At 39.3% G+C, this 13,609-nt stretch overlaps 1 protein-coding gene across 1 annotated transcript; it reads left to right on the forward strand.

The window, feature by feature from the left end:
* The first annotated feature begins 9,283 nt into the window (after nucleotides 1-9,283).
* On the forward strand, nucleotides 9,284-10,414 carry LOC126725718 (uncharacterized). Its single transcript, XM_050430579.1, has 2 exons — nucleotides 9,284-9,460; nucleotides 9,554-10,414. The coding sequence occupies exons 1-2, from the start codon at nucleotides 9,284-9,286 to the stop codon at nucleotides 10,412-10,414; spliced, it is 1,038 nt and encodes a 345-aa protein (XP_050286536.1).
* Nucleotides 10,415-13,609: the final 3,195 nt, after the last annotated feature.

Raw genomic sequence — 13,609 nt, forward strand, 5'->3', positions numbered from 1 at the left:
GTATTGAAAAAAGAATGCAAGTTAAAGAATTCCTTGTAGTGAGATACATCGTGTTATAAGTCTGCCAAAATAAGGTGGTGTAAGGACTTTATCTTATACGCGGGGTCTACTCGTATATAACGCTTAAGTATGTATGCTAGGAATGCCGAATCAAGCATCTGACTATCATGAGCATTCTAAATTTTATCACACATGTAGGGGCACTGGCATTTTGTGATCTTCTAGATATTGTCTCCCTTTTGCAACAGATTGCATAGACTGACCATGGACATGAATCATCCTCACAACTCACCATAAGCCTCTCTAAGTCTGAATGCTCAATTTTGAAGCTAAAATTCTTCCGCATTGAGAACCAGGTCAACACATGTCGCACCACCAATTTAGTCGGAAATACCATCCCTTTCACTAGCTGCTCCCCAGGCTGCTAACTTTATACTACTATTTACATAACTAGTGATGGATCAAACATATTATCCCAAGTTTTTTTGGTAAACCATTCCGACGTAGGATCGGGACTAGGTCATATGTCTCTATTCTCTTCCGCTAGCACCTCTTCGATACCATCAACATCCTCATGTTCACCCACGATATCTAGGAGCTCCTCGAACTCATCCCTAATAACATCAATATGGGTTGCTCGTCACCAAGTTCATGATCATCTTCATTTTCGAATGTGCCCCCATGCACCTCATCACAGGATAAATACTCTCCTTCATGCACTTCCTGGTAGCCTTCCTACTCCTTAATCGAGTTCACATGCGGAAATGTTCGGCACGGTTCATCGCCATACCCATCTCTTGTGTTCTCTACACACCCTTGATAAGACTATAACGATATTGAGTCGATGTGCTCATCTCCAATTTAATCCAAAACAGCATATTGTGAACCCTCTCCAACCTCTACTATAGCGGGCTTAATAGTGACATAGAGATCCGAAGCAATGAATCCCTTCACCAACATTTGTTCAACAAATTCCCACATCATCTTCACTTCGGCGCTGTCCGATAGCTATAGTGAATTTTAGAAAACCTAGGTGTTTACAACCCGTTGAGATGCTTGATACATGATGGAAATGTTATGCCTAGAGTGGTCCAACCCCATCGTCGTCAATATTCTCCGTTGCAATTGCCTAAGGCTTATCTCACGCTTCACCTTAACACATTTATGCTTTTAGTTCGAGCCTTGGTATGACAACCCATGCAACTCATGATAATACGTCTCTCCATCGTAGTACACATAGAAATAGTGAAAATCTATCACCGACCTGTTCAAAAAATATTGTAGTTGTCATAATCTATATCTAGTTAAATAAACTAGGCGTATGGTAAAAAGAATTCATATTCAAACTCAACCTCCTTGACTTCGTGTATACACATATAAATAATTGAATCTCGATCATAAAAATAATCTATACACATAGACATAATGTGCACTTAACCATATATATATATAAATATATATATATATATATATATTATACACATATAAATAATTAAAATTCAACCATTTCGACTTTATTTTATTAAGCCAATTTTTTTTTTTTGTTGAGTAATGAATTCATATTGCTATGAACTCTCATATTACTGTAAAACTCAACCGAATATCATATTACCTCCATCTATCAACCACATGAGTTTTATACAATTAAGCCACACGTGAACTATACTTGGCATTAATTGGGAATTCAACTAACATTTATTAATATATGTGTATATATATAAATCAGCAGTTGTACATAGTTATGCATGAGTGTGGGTTGTGCATTTCATCTTGTAAATCAGCAATTGTACATAGTTAATTTTGCAAAACTCATTACATGAAATACACCCCAGGCACAAAAATTTTATACAAACCACATGCAAAGACAATCTGACTAAGCATTTAACTATTACCTCTATGAACTAATCACAGCAGGGTTGACCCAAAGGTGGAAATGGACAGCACATTGGTCTTGGATGGAGACATTCACACTGAGAACCCAAGACTTGCAGATAGTGATCCAACTACTAGTAAGGCTTCTGCTTCTTTAGAGGAAATAAAGTGGGAATGGTAAATACTGAAAATGGTTGAGAGCTGGTGAGGGGTTAGAATGTTAAGAGGTACTCAAGTTTAATAAAATCGAGTTCTTAAAATAAAAAATACTCGAGTTTAGAACTATCGAGTACCATTGATTATGCATTAATTGAGATGATTGACGCCAGTAAGTTGGTGTGCATAATAAGTATAGAACTCGAGTTCTTTACTTGCTTAATACTCGAGTTTCATACTCTCGAGTTCCTTTAATTAAATATCCACTTTTCTCGAACACCCACTGTGGCAGTTTGTAGCCAACATTAACTTCAAAAAACTACTATATAGAACTCGACGTTAGTAGACTCGTATTCTTTACTTGCTTACTACTCGAGTTTAGTACTCTTGAGTTCTGTTGGTTAAATATCCACTTTTCTCCAACGACCACTCTGTCAGTTTGTAGCCAACATTAACTTCAAATAACTGCGTGTTTGACCAATACTATGACATTTTTTTTTGTTTTTATTTAATATATACAAATGACTTAGGGTTGTGTTTGGATGGCAAGATTTGAATTTGGATTTGGATTTTAAATCAATTGATTTCAAATGCCTTGATTTCAAATCCATTGATTTTAAAATTCCATGTTTGGGTCTTTTTTATATAGAATGGAGGATTTGAAATTCATCGTTTGAAATTTTATTGTTTAGATACTTAAATTTGGATTTGGATTTGGATTTAAGATCAATAATTTTTTTCTTCAATTATTATTTTTCTTAAAAGAGTAAATTGCACTAACCTACCTTGAGGTTTAGGATAATATCAAACACATCCAAAACTTCTTTAAAATAGCCAATTTGGTCCTTGAAGACAAATGGCGTGTAACACCATTTGTTTTAGACCCAACGGTTTTTTTTGTTTAATTGTTTCCCTTTTCTTTCTTCTTATCCTCACAAAGTCACAATCAACACCTCACCTCCACACACTTGGCCTTCTCTCTATCTCTTGTTTCTTTTCTTTTTCCTCTATTTCTCACTTGATTCTCTCACTCTTTCTATTTTCTTTTCCTTTGCCAAGCCAAATCTTACCCTTTTATTTCTCCAATCTCTTCTTCTCTCATGTCTCTATTTCGTTGATGGAAATCCTTCGGTGATGGCTAGTTGGTCAGCCATTTTCGATGGGATAACTGGATTTGGGTTTTTTGTTGTTGTTGTTGTTGTTGTTGTTGTTGGGTGAGAAACTGGATTTGGGTTTAATAGCAATATTGTGATGGAATTTTGAACCTTGGCTAGTGTGATTGGGTTAGGGTTATTCAAGTTTTCATGAGTTTCTTTGTGAAAGAGATGAAGAAGTTCCTTTTGGTTTTCTTGGCAACCAAACACTGAGTAAAGGAGTCTAAAGAGCAGATGAGACTATATGGGTTGTCCTTTTGATATTTTGGCTACTAAATTTGGAATGAAGAAGATTTATGGGTTGTACTTTTGATTTTCTTGACTGCCAAACACAGAATGGGGAAGATCCATGTGACTTTTTCTTTAGATTTTCTTGGCTACCAAACACAAAAATATTAATAATTTTATTTTAAGAAAAAATCTAAGAAAATCGTTGGTGTGGTGTTGATGAAACATGAAATGGTGTGGTATTAATGTCCTACTTGCTTGCTGTCATTGTAGACTTCCTTTAGAAATCCCATGTAGCTTTGCACTGGGAGAGAATGCACAAACGGCCTTATTCACCGTTAATGTTTAAAGGACCAAATTGGACATTTTAAAGAAGTTTCGGATTTTTTTGGCATTATCCTAAACTTCAGGGTAGGTTTTTGTATTTTACCCTTCTTAAAATTTTACAAAGATAAACAATGAAAACCCAATAAAAATAAAAGGCACCCAAATAAGAATTTCATTATCTTTTATTGCTAAATTGCTTGGAAATGATACAAGGAGAATTTCATGTACAATACAAATGGCCAATTTCACTAGCAGCAGATAAATATCTATATATCTATCTATCTAAACATTCAGAACCCAACAAAGATTAATTAAAAGCAGACCATCCCAAAAAGACCCTCATATTTGCAATATAAGTAATATCAAATATACTGAGGATTTGTCATTACAACTCCACGCATTAGCTTTTGAACTGTTCGGACCAGTGATAGGCAAGGCTTAGCTGTAAAACTTGATTGCTCTAAAAGCACATTTCCATAACTACTCACACATAAAATAAAACTAGCTAGCAACTTGATTGCTTAGCAGAATAAAATGATGGTTCCGGAAAAACTTGACTGCAATGTTTAAGCCATTTTACCCATCAACCATCACCATCACCATCACCATCACCAGGACCCCAATCCCTCACTAGATAATAGTACTAGAAACGGTAGTAGACATAAAATATCACAAAGCCAAGTTGATCCTTTAGTTTACTTACAAATAACAAAAGGGAAAGAATAACAAATAACAAATAATTGGAAAGAGTAAAAATTAGATTAAAGATAAAGATTCTACTTTTACATTATACCCAAAATTTTCCTACATTATGACATCTAAACATTAGCATTCTAAAACTGAAAGTCATTCACAATCTGGAACCAATGTCAATGACAATATTTATATTAGATACTCATATCACATTTACTCAAATAAATTGAACCCATCAATCCCTACTATACCCAATCCAACCATTTCACTAGATTAATAGGGAGTTGCTCAAAATCTCAGACAAAAAACTCATGCATTAAAATATACAACTCACACAAACATTTCATCAAACAATTTCTTAGCAAATCTAAATCGCACTCAGTTTACCAGACCTCACATATAACTCAAAAAATTGAAAACTAAATAACATTGCACTCCTAGCCTTAGTAGAAGTTATAGACCCACATAGATAAATCCAAAAAAAAAAAAAAAAAAACATTAAAATTTTACCATAATTTCAAACCCAGTTCCATGAATGAATGAAAAAACAACTATCAAAACCAAGACAAGCCAAAGACGTTACTTTTTTGCAATTCCAAAAGCCATCCACATAATCTGCACATGATTTCTCAGAAAGCCAATCCACAAGACATTGTGTGAAAAGTTCTAGGTTGACAAGTTTCCTTCCATAGTCCTTTAGCCCTTTGAACACTCTTCTTGAAGTAGGAACAAACTTACTTGAAGCAGAAGCACCAGAGATACTATGAGTAGAGGTTACTGCGTCACGTAGAGGAAAAAAATATTAAAATAAATCGATTCATTACTTAGAAGATGGTAACAAAGAGAACTTATATTAGAACCAAAAAACCAAGAACAAGCACAGAAGTAATTATTATTATTATTATTTGTTTATTTTTTGAAAACAGAAGTAATTATTGACAATTAAGAAGTTTGATCAAAGCATATTAAATTTAGTAGAGATATAGATTAGGAATCTTTCACCTAGAAAGCAGGAAAGCATGGGGAAAGATTACCTCTAAGCCCTTTGTATGAGTTTGCATATGTGGGCCTGTTTACTCGATTGTGTTGCACTTACAGATTTGACTCCGTCCCCGGTCCCCCCTATCTCCTACAAGACGACAAGAAAATATCCTCTACTCTTTCTTCTCTTTTTGTTTGGCTGAATTATCTAACTCAAACTGAAACCTTTCCCAGCGTGGCAACATTTATTAGGCCTTTTTCAAACTGCACAGTACACGGATCCTGACAAGGATGGACAAACTCGTGCAAAAACACACAGTCAAGGAAAAAACTACCAAGAGGCTGAAGGGGCCATCCCCTTGAAAATTCCCGTGCATATATATTAGTATAAAAAATTTACTTATGGCTCTAAAATTAATATACTTGCCCCTCTCTCTCAAACAATGTACAAGCTGACCGATGAAACCAAAAATGAAAAAAAATTATCAAATCATCATTTGTTTGGTTGTCCCAAGAATATTAAGAAAAACATTTAGTTAAATATTTGGACAATTTACAAATCTGGACAATAAGAAAAATCTACAAAACAATTCACATATTCAAATAATAAAAAAAAAAAAAATCTTTGGACACAGTCTAAGTAAAAAAAAAAAAATTATAACAAATCAATTATAAATCCTAGCAAAACAAATCACAAAAACCCAATAATTTTTACCCAAATTTTACCTCTAATTTGAGAGCTCTTTGTCCCTCTCAAATGACTCCACCCCATAGTCACAGAGACAACTTCTATGTTGCTAATCACTCCATCCACACACCAATTAGTGTCACTAGCAACTTGGATCAGTTGGTGTCTTTAACTCAATCCATGAAAAAAATTTATTTTGTTAAAGAGCTACTGCTCTTTAACACAACCCATGGAAATTTTTTTTTTTTTTTTTTGAATGATAGAATTTTATTAATTTTTAATATTTTATTAACTTTGGGACACACTTATCACGCATGCATAAATGTGATACACATGTGAAACAACAATCTACTATTTTGTGCCTTACCTAAACTGCCACCAAAGCATGTGTGTGATTAGTCTATTGGTAATAAATTTTGTGCCTTAGATAAATTATTGTAGTGAAGGGAAAATATTTATTATTTATGTAAGGACTCAATTTGTAACGATCCCAAAACCAGTCTTGGGTTCGTACGTTAAAAGGCCCAAACAATATAATTTGTAAAGCGTGGGTGTTCAAGAACTAGATTAACCTCCGTAAAAGTAAAAAGATTCAACCTCACGTTTATAGATGGATCAGAGCTGATACAACAATCGATTTTTCTTTGAAACAAATACAGTTCTTTTCTTTCCAAATTTTCTTCCTGAGTCTTCTCTTTGTTTCTCTCTATGTTCCGATTTTTTTTTCTGCATGCTTTCCTTTCATGTTATATACCGCCTTCTTTATTCCATCTTCACCACACATGTGTAGGTTGGGTTCAGGGGATCTATTTCTATCCCATCTAACACCTTCTGGAACCTCCTTCTAGCAGCTGTAAGGCTGCTTCATCACTGTTCAGGCATCACTTCCACATTAATGCGGCTAGAGAGTTGGTTGAGAGGCAGTTAATGCGGAGGCAGCTGTTACCATAGATATTTGTTTGCCTTCTCTCTCTCACACCTTTGGCCCCTTATCCCACCTTGAGTGGTGACGTAGCTCCGAGGTATATTTGTAAAAAGATGGCGTCCTAATCGTCCTCGGACTCATATTGCCGAGAAGGGTTTTGTCCTCGGACGAATACTGAACTCACCTTTCGTGACATTCACTCTTCCCTTCATTTGGTTACCCCTTCAATCTGATATGGGCCTCTTTGGGCAAGTTTGCATCCTCGGATGGGCCACAGGCCCAATTAACTTGACTTTAATAACTTTAGTGACCGACCGGCCACCATAATAGCCCCTCAAAATCTTGTTTTTCAACTCCTCGGGAGAAAAGGTGGATTTTGACGTCATAAGCCCATATCCACTCATATTTTAGGGCATGCTTCTGACGTTTCAGCATCCCAATCTTGGCAGCATTAAATTTTGGCGACGCCCTTGTCTCCCACGTTCGATGGTGAGATGTAAATTGAACGGTAGAGGGCCTATCTCATTTAGCGAGCGGGAATTTTACCGCTCGTAATTTCTACACGACTACAAAGGCGTTCTCAAATCAATTCTCTTTCTTACCTTTGGTGACCACACAGTTCCAGAGTTCATACACTGTACCTGCCCATCTCCCTTTTCATCATTTCCCTAGCATCTACAAACAATTACATCTTGTCCGAGGTCCCTCTTTCAAACCTGTAAGTCTTCTAAAATTCTTTACCACTTTTCTTTTAAACTCATTACTTACTTTTTTTTTTCCTACTAAATCCTTTAGAAAAATGGGGAAAAAGAAGAGTCTATTTCGATGTCTAGTTGAGTCCGAGGAAGGTATCAGAAATTTCCGCTCTAAATATAGGATCCCTCTACGGTAGGTATGAGATATGCCGCCCAAGGGGAATGGGTCGACGCTAGACAAACAGGGGAAGTGCTTATTCCCATGATTGCTTTCATAGAAGGTGGGATGACCATCTCCATGGGTAGTATTACTAGGAGCTACCTTAGTTTCTTTAGGTTATCCCCCACCCAGTGCGCCCCAAATATGTTTAGGGTCCTAGGAAGTATAGATGCTCTAAACGAGAGAATGGACCTAAACCTGACCCACCATGACGTGAACTGGGTGTACAATCTCCATCAATTGGCCGGGCAGGGGTATTACCTCAGGTCGAGATATCCCGAGGTACGGCTGATTCAGTGCCTTCCCACTTCGAACAAGAATCTCAAGGAGGATTTTCTTATCTTCTCTGGGGAATGGCACAATGGTCTGCCATGCCCCATGGTGGAAGGAGTACCAGATGGGAGTGTAGTCATAGACTCATAACGTTTGGTTTAAGCATACATTTTGTGTTTTTGTTTTGTTTTTGTTTTTGTTTTTTTTTTTTTTTTTTTTTTTTTTGGTATCCCTATCTCTAACAACGCTTCGATGCAATTCAATGGTTTTGCAGATAGACGTTACACAAAGCCCAACATTAAGTTAATCAATAAGGCGAGCCTGGACAAGGTATTGAAAGCTGAGATATACGTGAATGAAGCTGACGGCCAACTCTATAAAACACATTTAATCCTTGGCTATACCCCTCTATCGTCTGCTTTCCAAGCACCGAAGTGCGTGATTAGAGCCCGCGATCCTCGGCTTCACCGTATCAGCGTTGCTTACAAAGGGTTCGTTGTTCCAGAAGGTATTCTACTTCCCCAATACACATCCCATATCGAGCCTCTTTTTGTGGCCAACGTCTCGGCAGGAGCTTCTTCATCCCAGCCTACCCTCGGAGAAGAGGAAGCAGAAGGGAGAGAGGAAGAAGTTGTAGAAGTCTCTGACCCTTCTGATGACTTTGGGATTTTTGATCAATCCATACACTCCGGAGAAGGTCTTGACGAGATGGGGATACAAAGGAAGCCCTAAAGAAGTTTGTTGGAGTTGATGGAAGGTCAGCCCGGGAAGAGTGCGTTGGCCAAACCAACACAACCCTAGGCTCCATCTCTTTCCACTAGGTCTCCTCCTCCTGCTCCTCGCTAGCCTTCTTGCCAACCTCCTCAGCCAGCCCATCCTGATGTTACCGAGTTAAAAAAACGCAGGGAACAGAAGGGCAAGGAGGTGGCAGATGTTGGCAAGTCTCGTCCTACTCGCGAGGAGGATGCCCAACGAGCTGCAAAGCAGCAAAAAACCAGGCACCAAGCTCCGCGGGGTCAAGAAAGGTCTGATTCCTAACTTTCTGAGCCACAAGCATGGTTGCTAGCACCTATGCACGGCGGGGAGCCCCTGCGAGAGGATGCATCTATAAGGGACTTCAACGGCGGCATAAGGTGTCACATAGCCTCGGCCATAGAGGAGGCCTTATTGCTCCCAAAAGATATGGCCGAAATAAAGAATATGAGGAAGAATGAACTCATCCTCGACAATAAAAGATACTTGGGCATGGTAAGAAACTGACTCTTTTCTTTTTTCCTTTTACGATCATTACTCACCAATATGTACTTTTCACTGACTATAGTAATAACCTCTTTCCTATAGATTATCCAAAATACTTTCAAGCTAGATGAGATGCTCAATATCTGCTCCGATCAGCTAGATGATGAAAGGAGGAGACGGGTAACGGCTGCGCAGACCTTGTCCAAATTTGAGCAGGACTTGGCCGATGTGAAGAAAAAGTTACTTGCTGAGGAGCAAGCTCGCAAGAGCGCCGAGTCGGCCCTAGAAGGCTATCAAAAGCAGGCCGAGGACCAGGGGAACCGCTTGTGTGAGGCAAATGCTGAACTGAAGAAGGCTCAGGAACAAGTCCTAGTTCTTAAGAAGCACTGGGAGGAAACCCAAAAGCTAAGGGAGCGAGCTGAAAAGTCCAGGGAGGAAGCCGAGAAAGCAAAAACCGAGGCCGAACGGGCAATGAATGAAGCTGAGCAAAGAGGTTATGAAGTTGGTATAGCTGAGACTGAGGAGGCTTTGAGAGCCGAGGTTCTGGTGGTGTGCCATATCTACTGCGCAAAAACTTGGGATGAAGCCCTTAACCGTGCTGGGGCGGAGGCTTCATCTAAGTTACGGAAGCTAGAGAACGTATTCAATCCTAAGGCGATCCGTCCCTCAGCTCTTCTACCCCATCAAGCTAAAGCTCCTTCTTCAATCGTTAATCCCAATGAGGAGGTTTTGCCTCACAGTTTTCCTCCCCCTGGCCAGCCAAAATCAGCTAAAAGGGGTATTGCCCCTCCAGGAGCTTCCTCGGGCAAGACTGCAACTGCTTCGGAGGCAGAGACGGCCTCCCAAAGTTTTCAACAGGATTTGGCTCCCACGGTCTTGCCAACTGGGGGAGTTACTAAGGATAAAGAGGAAATCACTACCTCGAAGGCAGACAAATCTGCCAGCCAGGCCCCGAAGATCTAATTCAAATTGAAAAAGTAGGAATTGTTTTGTAGTCTAATTAGAAATTTAGTAAGGACTCTCATGTTTATTTTCTTACCGCTCTTGTTGATTTATGTTATTTTTGTACTTGTTCACTGTGTTACTATAATTTGGATAGGTTCATTTCAACTATCTTTTGTTTGCATAGGGCAATTCTACTTATAAACATCGTCAATTGGCAATTAAAAATAGATGATAAGCATTAATACAACGGGGTCTTAGGGAGACGTTTTAGATACGCATGTATTCTTTCCAATCAATTGAAGCTTTTTATAAAAGTTCAAAAACTGAATAAAATTGTGCCTTCAGTACTTCGATTGTACATTTAATGACGTTCATAGATTCCTCTTTAACACTTCAATAGATGTTATAAGGCGTTAATTTCAACTAAATTTGTGATCCGAGGACCTGCCACAACTTAGTTTCTGTTTAACACTTCAATACATATCATAGGGTGTTAATTTCTACTAAGTTTGTGGTCTGAAGACCTGGCACAACTTAGTTTCTGTTTAACACTTCAATACACATCAGAGGGTGTTAATTTCCACTAAGTTTGTGGTCTGAGGACCTGACACAACTTAGTTTCTGTTTAACACTTCAATACATATCATAGGACGTTAATTTCCACTAAGTTTGTGATCCGAGGACCTGACATTACTTAGTTTCTGTTTAACATTTCAATACACATCATAGGACATTAATTTTCACTAAGTTTGTGATCCGAGGACCTGACATAACTTAGTTTCTGTTTAACATTTCAATACATATCATAGGACGTTAATTTCCACTAAGTTTGTGATCCAAGGACCTGACATAACTTAGTTTCTGTTTAACATTTCATACATATCATAGGATGTAGGAACACAGGATGTATGGTTAACGTAAATTAAAAGAAAAACTCGAATTGAACTACTTTTATTAATAATAATACATTTTGAGATTATTTACATTCCAAGGATGAAGTACAGCTTTTTCATCTAGGTCCTCTAGATAATAGGCTCCTATTCCGGCTACATAAGTGATCCGATAAGGCCCTTCCCAATTAGGTCCCAATTTTCCCCAATTTGGATTCTTGGTGGTTCCCAAAACTTTTCTCAGCACCAGATCTCCTACGGCTAACGGCCTCAGCTTCACATTACTATCATAGCCTTGCTTGAGTTTATGCTGGTAGTAAGCTAGTTGAACCATCGCGCTCTCCCTTCGCTCTTCGATCAGGTCCAAACTTTTCTCCAACATCGCATCGTTATTGTCTAAAGAAAATGTACTGGTCCTTAACATTGGGAATCCAGTTTCCAGGGGGATGACAGCCTCGGCCCCATAGGTCATGGAAAAGGGAGTTTCTCCCGTTGAACGTCGGGGTGTTGTTCGATATGTCCAGAGAACTTGTGGCAATTCTTCCACCCATTTTCCTTTTGCGTCATCCAGCCTCTTCTTAAGCCCATTGACTATTACTTTGTTAACAGTTTCAGCTTGCCCATTCCCTTGAGGATAAGCTGGAGTGGAATATCTGTTTCTTATACCCAGGTCTGAACAGTATTGCCTAAAGGCATTGCTATCAAATTGAAGTCCATTATCCGAGACAAGAGTGCGTGGAGTTTCAAATCGCGTGACAATATTCCTCCAAATAAACTTCTTAACATCTACATCTCTGATGTTCGCCAAGGGCTCAACTTCGACCCATTTAGTGAAGTAATCTGTGCTGACCAGCAGATACTTTTTGTTTCCTAGGGCTTTAGGAAAAGGGCCGATAATGTCCAGCCCCCATTGAGCAAAAGGCCAAGGGCTGGAGAGAGGGTTAAGAATTCCTCCTGGTTGGTGGATATTTGGAGCGAACCTTTGGCACTGATCACATTTCCTAACATACTCCTGCGCTTCCTTCTGCATATTTGGCCACCAATATCCTTGTGTGATGGCTCGGAGTGATAGAGACCTTCCTCCTGTATGACTTCCACAAATGCCTTCATGCAATTCTTCTAGGATTGATTCTGACGTCTCAGGAGGCACACAGAGCAGGTACGGCCCAAAGAAGGACCGTTTGTATAACTTTTTATCCTCAGATAACCAATACCGAGGAGCTTTCTTCCGTATTTTCTCAGCTTCTACTTTCTCTTCAGGCAATATGTCACTTTCAAGGAATTTCAATATGGGATCCATCCAGCTCGGCGCTAGACTGGTTTGATAAACTTGGCAAACGTCCTTTTCTGGTGAGGTGGGGGTACGCAAGTCTTCAACGATGATCAACCGAGGGAAATTCCGTACCAAGGAGGTGGTAAGGGTTGCTAAGGAGTCGGCGTGAGTATTTTCACCTCGGGGAATATGCGATAAGTCGAAAGACTCAAACTTCATTTGCATACGCCTAACCTCGCTTAGATACCCCTGCATCCTTGGATCCCAGGCCTCCAGTTCTCCTCTCACCTGGCTGACTACCAATCTCGAGTCCGAGAATAATTCCACTACCTTTCCGCCCATTTTTTGGACCATACTCATTCCCATCAACAAAGCTTCGTATTCCGCTTCGTTGTTAGAGCCGAGAACCCTAACCTCAATGACTTCTCGATGATGACCTCTTCGGGGGATATCAATACTAATCCCAATCTTGCTCCTCGTTGGTTTGTTGCCCCATCCACGTACACCCTCTAAGAGGATCCGCCTTGTGTGGATATTAGGCCAACCGATTTTTCATCCATGTTGTCTTGCTTCATATTAACTTCTTCTGGGCACTCGGCAAACTTGGCCACCAAATCGGCAAGGACTTGGCCTTTCACAGAGGTGCGAGGCATGTACTTGATATCGAAGGCACCTAGAATCGTGCTCCACTTAGCAATTCTTCCGGTGTAGTCTGCACTTCTTAGTATGGACTTGAGAGGTAGCTGGGTCAAGATAACCACAGTATGGGCCTGAAAGTAATGCGGAAGTTTGCGTGTTGCATGGACCACCGCCAAGATGGCCTTTTCTAATGACAAGTATCTCACCTCGACCTCATGGAGGGATTTGCTTACATAGTAAACTGGACTTTGGACGCCATTGTCCTCTCGTATCAAGACAAAAGTAACTGCATGAGGGGCAACCGCTAGATAAGCAAACAATACCTCATCCATCTCAGGACTAGACATGATAGGCGGCCTGGACAGGTATTCTTTCAACTGTTGGAATGCCACAGCACACTCCTCGGTCCAT

This window comes from Quercus robur, chromosome 5 (genome assembly GCF_932294415.1).
Source record: "Quercus robur chromosome 5, dhQueRobu3.1, whole genome shotgun sequence".
Classification (NCBI taxonomy): Eukaryota; Viridiplantae; Streptophyta; class Magnoliopsida; order Fagales; family Fagaceae; genus Quercus; species Quercus robur.

Excerpts from the sequence above, each read along its gene's own strand:
- LOC126725718 (XM_050430579.1), top strand. The coding sequence starts at position 9,284 with ATGCACGGCGGGGAGCCCCTGCGAGAGGATGCATCTATAAGGGACTTC. Across the intron at positions 9,461-9,553 it reads ATAAAAGATACTTGGGCATG|ATTATCCAAAATACTTTCAA; the intron begins GTAAGAAACTGA and ends TCTTTCCTATAG.